The following is a 12,541-nucleotide window of genomic DNA, read 5'->3' as shown; positions in this document are numbered from 1 at the left end:
ATATTGATATATAACTACCTAGACAAGGTGTCGACTATAATATTGATATATAACTACCTAGACAAGGTGTAGACTTTAATATTGATATATAACTACCTAGACAAGGTGTCGACTATAATATTGATATATAACTACCTAGACAAGGTGTAGACTATAATATTGATATATAACTACCTAGACAAGGTGTAGACTATAATATTGATATATAACTACCTAGACAAGGTGTCGACTATGATATTGATATATAACTACCTAGACAAGGTGTAGACTATAATATTGATATATAACTACCTAGACAAGGTGTCGACTATAATATTGATATATAACTACCTAGACAAGGTGTAGACTATAATATTGATATATAACTACCTAGACAAGGTGTCGACTATAATATTGATATATAACTACCTAGACAAGGTGTAAGCTGTAGTATCTATATATAAACTGCCTAGATAACTATTTGTATATTGACTTTACCTGTCCAGACTTTTTATCAACACAACACCTTCAGTTTGTAAATGCTTACTTTAAATGTTATTACACATACAATAACAATTGAGGTTAGCTGTAATTCCAGGGAAGAACGTCTCACTGAGTTTGTATACCTCCTAGATAGGATCAATATTACTTATGTTTCTAAATGAAATTTGCAGGGACAATTTATGTATGGTATAACACTACATGCAATGAAATATTTACCTCTTGTTAAAACTTGTTATCTGTGAAACTGAGAATCTACATGTGGTCTTTGTGCTGTAAGTAGTTTAAATACTTTAGATTTGGTATTTATTGGGTCTGGTCCAATAAGATCTGCTTCACTGCGATTTTGTCTATGGCCCTCGAGTATGTAATCAAGCCACTGGTCACTCTCACCTTGGACATCTTAATGGATTTTAAACGAGCCATATTTTTGTAGCTTTAACAGCTGAATCACAATTAAAGTTATACGTTTGTATTTCATGGCATTATAATGTTGCTTTCTGTCTAAGCGACCTTTAACCTTCGATAGTTATGTTTTAGATGACAGTAGCACTTCAGTATTGTCCTACTGTATACTGGTTTACTTTACCATGGGTTTCACTTTAGCCTACTACACCAGGCATGCCCTAGTAATCTTTAGGCAGTATGTGTGTTACAGAGCCCAGACCCAGATTCAGTAGACTCTCTGACTTCTTTGTTAATCTGGTGGGGCTTTGTTAAAAGTTCCAAACAAAAAAATAAACAAATCCGGCACATATTCCCCCATTAGACTCCAAAAGAACAATATTTCTTAAAATGACCCTCATCTGTATAAAAGTAGGGCCCATTTGTATGTTCAGTAAGGGATATATCAGATCAGATTGTTTATAAAAACTTTCTATAAGCTTAATGATGTTCCAATGTAAAAGGATTATCTGAAAATTTATGTTAAAATTTTGTCGTCTTATTTGTAAATGTTTTAAATATATAGCTTTGGTTTAGAATTTCATCACTATTTGTAATGGTGAAAGTGAAATAGGCAACCAAGTGTTGGTGTAAAGTTGTAGGATACAGCCTATAGGGAGGACAATACAAATACTACAGGGAGGACAGCATTAGACACAATGGCATGCAGACTTTATTGCCCCAGTCCAATCATATCAAGCCATGAATAATTAACATGTATTGTGATATTGATCAGTGTTTTAAGGCTCGGTACAAAACGGCTTTGTTGTTGATCATCTATAATCCTCAGCCCTGTGCAATCAATAAAACCCAAAAAACATTGAAGCAATGTTTGTCTATTTCCAGCTGTGTGTCATTCAACATTTCAAAACCAGACTGTGTGATTTTAAAAATGGAAAATAAAGGAAAAAGCAAGTTGAATACTAGTAAGACACATACTACCTGCTGAAAATCATTTTTTTCTTTTGTGTTATTTAAAATCAAAGATAATCACCACTACTATCAGTGGGTTATGTAGTGGCAGTCATATCCTGATGACTGTCATTCCACATTGATTGAAGTGAGAGCCACAAGTATATTGAATATTATTGTTACTGTGTAAGGAAGAGGGAAGATCATTTAGTTCAATTGTGTATACAGTGTTGTCATGTAAGGAGTTGGACATACTGTGTTGTCATGTAAGGAGTTGGACATACTGTGTTGTTATGTTTGAAAGCATTACTATTGGTTGGATGTATTGAGTTGTGGAATCCAGACCACACAAATAGAGGAATTTCACTCAGATCGATCTGATATGTTTCTAGCGATATGTTAGCAAATCTTTCAAAAATAATTCAGAAGATTTTAGACTAGAATGATTGATTGTGAAAAGAGATCACGTCAAAAACTTACTGTTGATTAAACACCAGTTACTGTATAACGACATCTTCTTCAGCAAATTATTGCTTCATCAATTTATATTCGGCATAGCTGTGAAAAGTGTGCTCTCATATCGACATTACAGTATACAATTTTGTCGTAGAAGTTTCCAGAAGCTGAATTAAAAAGTAATATTGTATTATTAAATATCTCGCTTACAATTTTTTTTTTATTCGTTTTCAAAATTTATTATTTTTCAGTTGAGCTTTATTCTGATTCACCCATTCGTCTGTCTTATCAGTGACAGTGGAACTTTCTAAAGTAGACAAGTTTTCCTACATCATTAAGTTGCCAAGTCACCCCACAATAAACTAAAACTCTTTTGTTGTTGTCATATGATTGGCCATAAGGAAATTCAATGGAAAAAAGGCAGAAAAGAAAATAAGGACGAAATACATGGTACTTTTGTTAGATCAATTGTGAAAACATCAATTCTAGACTAAACTAAAGATTCCTGTAATATTTCCACTGCTTGCTTTGTTTAAACCTCAAAAGGTACTAGGTGATGAGTTGCTATCTTCATTTTCCTGGATATTGTTCCATTTGGCTTTAGACAAAGGTTAACCCTCTTTATAGAGCTTGTTTCTCCCCGACTGTACATTTTCCAGGGAAATTTACAGAAATGTCCATGAAGACCATGGAGTCTATGGCTTTTCCATGAACATTGTCAATGGACCCATTTACCATTGAAAATACACAGACACATGGTTTTCCATGAAATAACATTGTTCAGTGTCAGATGTACAGTTGGGACTCTATTCATTACTGGAGTATTCTATTGAGTTAACTTGATCGTCTGAGATCTAGATAGAGTTCTTGATTTCTACCTTATTTTGTATTACAGAATAGATGGTGTGGAAGAGAATGAATCCAGTACAGAAACTGACCCATTGACTGGTCAACACAGCAGTAGAAAACACCAGAGTGATTCAGGTCACTACAGCCAGGAAAATCAAATCGCACAGGGACACCAACAAGACTGTCCAAATATGGAGGTCAGTGATTAGTTATTGACAACTGTGGTATAGAGGTAGTTAACAATACTTGACCACTGAGGTATAGAGGTAGATAACAATACTTGACCACTGAGGTATAGGGGTAGATAACAATACTTGACCACTGAGGTATAGAGGTAGTTAACAATACTTGACCACTGAGGTATAGAGGTAGTTAACAATACTTGACCACTGAGGTATAGAGGTAGATAACAATACTTGACCACTGAGGTATAGAGGTAGATAACAATGCTTGACCACTGAGGTATAGAGGTAGTTAACAATACTTGACCACTGAGGTATAGAGGTAGATAACAATACTTGACCACTGAGGTATAGAGGTAGTTAACAATACTTGACCACTGAGGTATAGAGGTAGTTAACAATACTTGGCCACTGAGGTATAGAGGTAGATAACAATGCTTGACCACTGAGGTATAGAGGTAGATAACAATACTTGACCACTGAGGTATAGAGGTAGTTAACAATACTTGACCACTGAGGTATAGAGGTAGATAACAATGCTTGACCACTGAGGTATAGAGGTAGTTAAAATTTCAAAAGACTTTCAATGATATGTATGCATGTCTTGACTTATAAAAGAGACGTGTAGGACATTAATTAAAACATTATGCTTGTGAGACTGTATGTCATGTTACTGTGTTGTAAAGAATCTATGAGAAGTACAGGTTAATATTGATTTTGACAGGTATTTGCAGGACAGTTTGAGAATGTAGCTAAGATGAGCCGCCTTGCTCCCTCGTCTGGAAGAAATGTAAATGAGAAAGTCCCGCCTCCTGTGAAGGTACGTCCGGTGTACTATAACCCAGGGACTGATGTGCCTACCTATAGACATAGTGAGTCAGACTCCAGGTCAGACGCCAGCACCCCTCGACCACCACGACCGCGTGGGGACCGACCAGGATCAGGCAGGGAAGGCCAAAGAGTGTTCTACAGGGTAACAAATGTTAAAAAGTTAATGTTGTATGAGACTACACTATTTTACAGAACAAAGTGATTTATTTATTATTTTCTGTCAAATCTAATTCTCACTTAAAAACCTGTATACCAATCTACTGAAATACCAACCTGTATACCAATCTACTGAACTACCAACCTGTATACCAATCTACTGAACTACCAACCTATATACCAATCTACTGAACTACCAACCTATATACCAATCTACTGAACTACCAACCTATATACCAATCTACTGAACTACCAACCTATATACCAATCTACTGAACTACCAACCTATATACCAATCTACTGAACTACCAACCTATATACCAATCTACTGAACTACCAACCTGTATACCAATCTACTGAACTACCAACCTGTATACCAATCTACTGAACTACCAACCTATATACCAATCTACTGAACTACCAACCTGTATACCAATCTACCGAACTACCAACCTATATACCAATCTACCGAACTACCAACCTATATACCAATCTACTGAACTACCAACCTGTATACCAATCTACTGAACTACCAACCTGCATACCAATCTACTGAACTACCAACCTGCATACCAATCTACTGAACTACCAACCTGCATACCAATCTACTGAACTACCAACCTGCATACCAATCTACTGAACTACCAACCTGTATACCAATCTACTGAACTACCAACCTGTATACCAATCTACTGAACTACCAACCTATATACCAATCTACTGAACTACCAACCTATATACCAATCTACTGAACTACCAACCTGTATACCAATCTACTGAAATACCAACCTGCATACCAATCTACTGAACTACCAACCTGCATACCAATCTACTGAAATACCAACCTCTCTACTGAACTACCAACCTATATACCAATCTACTGAACTACCAACCTGTATACCAATCTACTGAAATACCAACCTGCATACCAATCAACTGAACTACCAACCTGCATACCAATCTACTGAAATACCAACCTGCATACCAATCTACTGAAATACCAACCTGTATACCAATCTACTGAAATACCAACCTGCATACCAATCTACTGAAATACCAACCTGTATATACCAATCTATCTACTGAAATACCAACCTGTATACCAATCTACTGAACCAACCTACCAACCTGTACCAACCTACCAATCTACTAAAATACCAACCTGTATACCAATCTACTGAAATACCAACCTGTATACCAATCTACTGAACTACCAACCTGTATACCAATCTACTGAAATACCAACCTGCATACCAATCTACTGAAATACCAACCTGCATACCAATCTACTGAAATACCAACCTGCATACCAATCTACTGAAATACCAACCTGTATACAAATCTACTGAAATACCAACCTGTATACCAATCTACCGAACTACCAACCTGTATCCCAATCTACTATAATACCAACCTGTATACCAATCTACTGAAATACCAACCTGCATACCAATCTACTGAACTACCAACCTGTATACCAATCTACTGAAATACCAACCTGTATACCAATCTACTGAACTACCAACCTGTATACCAATCTACTGAACTACCAACCTGTATACCAATCAACTGAACTACCAACCTGTATACCAATCTACTGAAATACCAACCTGCATACCAATCTACTAAACTACCAACCTGCATACCAATCTACTGAACTACCAACCTGTATACCAATCTACCGAACTACCAACCTGTATACCAATCTTCTCCAATATCAACATATCAACCTCTTGTTTATCAATCTATTCCAATTTGGTATTTTTTGGTGATTTATCACATGATTAACCCCAAGTTTAAATGTGGTGTTGATTGTCTGTGAATCGTCCCCCTTATCCTTCAGTACACCAATTCTAAAGACCTATATTATGTAGTTTCAAGCAAAGCAGATGTTTCCTCATTCCAAACATAGCCAGAAGATTTATGAGAAACAAAATGAGAGAAAGCAAAAAGTGGAAAATCTTGATGCTGTCATCACTCAGATGAAATTATTCATTTGGGGACTGGCAATCCGTTTACAAAATGATGTATTGCTTGTTTTATACCCAGGAATATTACCAGGGTCGAGCAGGAGCGTAATGCTCACCAATACAAATGAATATTCAGATAATAAAGGGGCCCTGATACACTTTAAAACCAATATATCTTCCCAAAACCTTTCAGGTCTGCCTCCAGGAAAGTTTACCTATTTCTTAGGCTCCACTTAATATCTGTCAAGTTTAATGTGTCTTTCTTGTATAAACTATGGTTATAATTGATTGCTGTATGGCCAGCATCAAACCTGAGTAATGTACTGTTTGTAGCTGTATGCATTACAAGTGCCATGTCGTTCCCCACTCACTCTGTACCATCCATAAATACAGCGTTAATTTAACCTCAAGTTTAATGTTGCAATATATATACAAAATATTCCCCATACAGCTCACAGGTCTGTTAGTATTTGAACAGATAGAAGAAGAGAGTTTGAACTGTGGTTGCGTGGATGTACTACCTATTTCCATCAAGAAATCCAACCATAGTTGCTGTACACAAACATGTTCTAATCAAAACATTGAAGAAAGCATTTCAGTAAGAAAATGTGGTGTTCCGCTACATATAAAACTATATAACCATTTCTGACATTGTGATCTGTCCTGTCTAGAAATCAATATGTTGATAGTACCCTGGTATTTTTAGCTCACCATCATCAACCATTTAGTAAATCAAAATAACATTTTGTCTGTTTGTCATCTGTGTTCTGTTTGTCATCTGTCTGTCATCTGTGTTGTGTCTGTCATCTGTCTGTCATCGATGTTGTGTCTGTTGTCTGTCTGTCATCTGTGTTGTGTCTGTCGTCTGTCTGTCATCTGTGTTGTGTCTGCCATCTGTCTGTCATCTGTGTTCTGTCGTCTGTCTGTCATCTGTGTTGTGTCTGTCATCTGTCTGTCATCTGTGTTGTGTCTGTCATCTGTCTGTCATCGATATTGTGTCTGTCGTCTGTCTGTCATCTGTGTTGTGTCTGTCGTCTGTCTGTCATCTGTGTTGTGTCTGCCGTCTGTCTGTCATCTGTGTTCTGTCGTCTGTCTGTCATATGTGTTCTATTTGTCATCTGTCTGTCATCTGTGTTCTATCTGTCGTCTGTCTGTCATCTGTGTTCTATCTGTCGTCTGTCTGTCATCAGTATTCTGTCTGTTGTCTGTCTGTCATCTGTATTGTGTCTGTCGTCTGTCTGTCATCTGTATTCTGTCTGTCATCTGTCTGTCACCTGTATTCTGTCTGTCATCTGTCTGTCACCTGTATTCTGTCTGTCGTCTGTCTGTCACCTGTATTCTGTCTGTTCATAAACAAGTCTTGTTACCTCTATTTCTTGAGCAGCACTGAATCATTCTCAATTTCATATATACTTCCCATATGTCCCTAGCCCTGCATTGTCTATTTTAGGGATGGATCAGATAAAATAACGCCAACATTTCTTGTCTATAAAACAACCCTAGATATAAATCTGTATTTATGAATGGTACAGCACACTTCTACTGTGTATAGTTACAAACTACATTGTACATTACTACATCCCCCAGGTCTTTATAAACAGGTGCAATGGTCACAGGTCTTTATAAACAGATACTATGATCACAGGTCTTTATAAACAGGTGTTATGATCACAGGTCTTTATAAACAGGTGTTATGACCACAGGTCTTTATAAACAGGTGCAACAGTCACAGGTCTTTATAAACAGGTGCAACAGTCACAGGTCTTTATAAACAGGTGTTATGATCACAGGTCTTTATGAACAAGTGCAGCGGTCACAGGTCTTTATAAACAGGTGTAATTGTCACAGGATTTTTGGAAAGATATGTCCATGCAAGCGTTGTTACCAAAAGATTGGTCAAACATATACTGTCCAGTCTAATACCTGTACAGATACGTACAAGCCCTTAAGACATTTATGAAACAGAACATAGACTAGGCACATAACACGTTAACGACATCACACTATTATAACCGCTCCATTATATAAACTCAGTGCTACATTAAATACAGTAATATTGTTTAGGTGACATACCATACTAAAACAACATGTACTGTGATCTTCTCTTTACCAGGTATAGTTTATTTCAATCTTAAAAAGATATCAATAAAGTGCTATGTTTTGTGCCCATTTATATACAGAGTTATGGCCCTTGTTTTAATTTCTAAACCTTTTTTTATGTTTCTGTGGTTTGGGATAAAGATGACCTTAATGTGACTATCTGTTACAGGCTCCATTTACTGGCGAGCCCAGCAGGGTGGATGACTATTCTATAGAAGATAAAGCAGGTCTTGAGAAATGGAGAAACAAACAACGCCAACGGGAATTCAAACAGACACCCTTTAAGGAGGAGGTAAATATGTGTCTTTGATGAAGAATGACAAGTTCAGTCCCATGCATCTGTGATTCTTGATTAAAATGCAAACAGTATGAATAATTTTATCAAGAATAGAATCTGCCAGGACAGCAAACAGTGAGTCCATGCTTTCATGTCCTAGAATTCATTTTAGGTTTTATACAGTGTTAATAGAGAATCCATATATAAGGTCTCTAATCAGAAATGATTTTTAGGCAAAATCATCAGCCAATAAATTTGGTAATCTCAATTTATTCCAGGGTTCAAATTTTTGTGTTGTGGTTTAATCAAAAGTCAGAAGTATAAAGGATTCACAGACGTCAGTAAATTCATGACAGATTTTCAGTATTTGATTTTTACTCCAGAGCTATGTTATTCATTGTGGTATTTGAAAATTGCATCGCTGTATTCTGATTGACAACTCTGATCTCTTATCTATCAAACTTATTGTTATAGTTAGAGGATGAAAGAAAGGAGAACAGACGACGACGGATCCTTACTCGCCGACAGAGAGATCAACTCCACCGCATATACAGTGATGATCTGTATGATGCATATTCAGACATAGAGGCAAGGTCTGTACTGATCCTTAACTTCTTATAGATAGTGTGTTAGTATTAGAGTTAAAATGTTGTCAAATTTGTTCAAATCTTTTAGCAACATTTTCAACTTCTTCTAGTGATCCATAAGTCCTAGCAATTTTAATATGTAACTTTTTGCAAAAATATCAGACTTTTTAGTCATTGTTGATAAATTACAGCAATTCTGTGTGTGTTCTATTTCAGATTTGGCTTTCGGCACTATGCTTCGTCACGGAGTGGTTACTCTACACCAGGTGGCAGTTGTGTAAGTAATCCTATATTTCTTTTATATACCTATCACTGATGGGTTGTTTTATGGTATATCTACACTGTCAGCTAATCTGTCTGTCCATAGGTCTGTCCGTCTGTCAGTTAACTTTTCCTTGCTATTGCTGTCTTTCTTGTATAATGACCTGATTTTAATGGAATTTGCTACAAATATTCCATAAATAAATAGCTCAAACATGTTGGAGTTAAGGAATTTTGTGATTATTGGCAATATGGGCATTGTATTGATATGAAAAGAACTTTTTAGTTCTCTGTTGATATACCAGAATCAAAGGAGTTAAACATATATCGACATACCTTTCAGGTTTTTTAAAGTGACAGTAGAGTTATGCCCCATCTTTTATTTTGATAATATAAATCTTTTCCGGAGATCTTCGCTCTCAGTTTTCAACCAGTTTCCTTTATGAGGTTATATTTTTTCTGAAAGGCAGTTTAATTTTACACTATTTTGAGGAGTTACTGCCCCTGGTTGTTTTCATTATGTTAATCTTATCCACAGATCTTCTCTAAAATTTCACAAACAATTTCTGTTACACTTGGTAACTTAATCAACATGACATGAAGTTATGTTTTTGTAAATGGCAGCATGATTGAACTTAATTTGGAAGAGTTACTTCCTCTTGTTATTTTGATAATGTTAGTCTTTTCAGGAGATTTCCTCTCTCAATGTTTAAACCTTTGCAATGTAGTGGAAGGCTTAATTACCATTTTATCATATCATTTGTTTGCTATTGACATTGTGATTTTACAATTTTGGAAAGAGTTATTATGCTTTTTCTTTTTTTTTTTAATATCTTTCTCTTGTCCAAATATTTCCTTCTCCTGTATCTGATTCTTTGAATGAGTGTGTTCTCATAAACAGCAGTTTGATTTGACATTAGTTTAAAAGTCATTGGCCTTTGTTCTTTTCAGCCTTTCGACTCGGTGTGGGCCCAATAGTGCACAGTAGAATACCCTTGTATTTAATGTTAAGTCCTTAACTCTACACATTATTATTTGTTAGACTGAGACTGGCAAGAATCTCGAGGTCACATAATGGTTTATTGTAATGGCTTTGAAGTTGGGAGTCGCTCCTTCGTAATCTTCAGAAGGAGTATATCAGCTTGTGATTGGTCAGTTTTTCTTGTGAAACCAATAAAATGACTCCGCTTGTGCCTTCAATTCTGCCATGACATGTTCCAGGGGTGCAGAGAGTGAAGTGATGGTAACCCCTTGAGTATGGAGAATTGTGTATGAAGTGATTTTTCTGTAAGCAATTACAGAGCAGTCATTAAAAAAGTTAGTAATACAAAGCGTGATGTGATGTAAAGTATTATTGATAGCACATAATGTAAATCCAAATGTTGGGGCTATTGCACATTCATATCTAGTTTTGATATCTATTTCAACCAATTTGGATTTTCTTCTGTCACCTCCTCAGTTTCAAGATTTAGGCCCTTAGCATCACAAGTCCTAAAAGGATGAAACAGCTGTTTGATGCAGTTTAATTCATCACCTGTCTGTACTGTATCTGTGTATTAAAAGGTGTCATTTTACAACACATTTGCCAGATAAACCATTCGATTTATTAGGAGACCATTTTATTTATCAGGTAAACCATTAGATTTATGAGGTAAACCTTTAGATTTATTAGGTAAACCATAAGATTTATTTGGTAAATCATTAGATTTATCAGCTTTACAAATATATTTACCATGTAAACCATTAGATTTACCTAGTAAACCAACAGATATTCTTGGTCATTTAAAATCCTTACAAAACTGCTTGATGTTACCTGTTTAAGGATTAATCCCATCAGTGTTATTTTTTTATTTCCTAACAAAGAAGAGTTCTCATTTGTTTGACAGATGATTACTTGGTGATATATTACTGTAGAAAACCCACAGGAAAATGTATAATCAGTGTAGATTCCTTTTTTAATAAATTTCCCCACACTAGGAATTGAAATCTCAGAGCTCTTGACTATATTAGAGATCCACTGTAATACTACTATTATACAAAACACTATGATGCCAGTCATTGGCATTTTTCAGCAGTTTAACTTATTTAGAGAACCTCCTGATAAACTGCCTCCTAGTCTGAAAAGGGCAATCACATACATTGTACCAGAATCCTAATGATTCTCTGTATCTGTTGTATGTAGACAAAGATTGAACGTTTCAGGTTGAGTGCCTGGCGGTGGTACCACTCCTCCAGGCTGTGTACAAAGTGTACATATTAAATAGGAATTGACTGATCTCAAGGCCAACAGGGATGAAAATTCCTCAATTTATTAGTTTCTTTTTCATGATTTTATGTAATTGTGTAATAAAGAATGATTCAGAAGATTTATAACATACCTTAAATTAAACCTAGTTTTAAATATTTATAAATATAGTTGATTTTCAGCTTTGACAAGATAATTGCTGTAATGAAGATATATGTATGCGTTATTGGATCTCTGATATCTCAGGTTTGGGACATTTCTCTGTGGGGAGGAGTAAACACCAATCTAAGGTTGGTTTCTCCAGACTCTGAGTTTGATTGAACACTGATAAATATGACCATAGTACCAAGGTCACCTGTGTCAGTAGATGACCCCTGTTGTCTACAGTACCAAGGTCACCTGTGTCAGTAGATGACCCCTGTTGTCTACAGTACCAAGGTCACCTGTGTCAGTAGATGTTGTCTACAGTACCAAGGTCACCTGTGTCAGTAGATGACCCCTTTTGTCTACAGTACCAGGGTCAGCTGTGTCAGTAGTTGACCCCTGTTGTTTACAGTACCAAGGTCACCTGTGTCAGTAGATGACCCCTTTTGTCTACAGTACCAGGGTCACCTGTGTCAGTAGTTGACCCCTGTTGTCTACAGTACCAAGGTCACCTGTGTCAGTAGATGACCCCTGTTGTCTACAGTACCAAGGTCACCTGTGTCAGTAGATAACCCCTGTTGTCTACAGTACCAAGGTCACCTGTGTCAGTAGATGTTGTCTACAGTACCAAGGTCACCTGTGTCAGT

The 12,541-nt window shown here is 36.3% G+C and overlaps 1 protein-coding gene across 1 annotated transcript in view; it reads left to right on the top strand.

The window, feature by feature from the left end:
* LOC132560815 (uncharacterized) overlaps positions 1-12,541 on the top strand; it is a 68,807-nt gene that overhangs the window by 19,064 nt on the left and 37,202 nt on the right. Inside the window, exons 2-6 of the mRNA XM_060225504.1 lie at positions 3,188-3,338; positions 4,048-4,296; positions 8,550-8,672; positions 9,132-9,250; positions 9,461-9,521. Of these exons, the coding sequence (XP_060081487.1) occupies positions 3,188-3,338; positions 4,048-4,296; positions 8,550-8,672; positions 9,132-9,250; positions 9,461-9,521 (703 nt within the window). The remainder of the gene's footprint in view (positions 1-3,187; positions 3,339-4,047; positions 4,297-8,549; positions 8,673-9,131; positions 9,251-9,460; positions 9,522-12,541) is intronic.

Source organism: Ylistrum balloti, unplaced genomic scaffold, assembly GCF_031769215.1.
Source record: "Ylistrum balloti isolate Yb309-2 unplaced genomic scaffold, AGI_CSIRO_Ybal_v1 Utg371118, whole genome shotgun sequence".
In the NCBI taxonomy this organism is placed as follows: domain Eukaryota; kingdom Metazoa; phylum Mollusca; class Bivalvia; order Pectinida; family Pectinidae; genus Ylistrum; species Ylistrum balloti.
The sequence above is the reverse complement of the archived record's forward strand: the minus strand, read 5'-3'. Positions and strand labels throughout refer to the sequence as shown.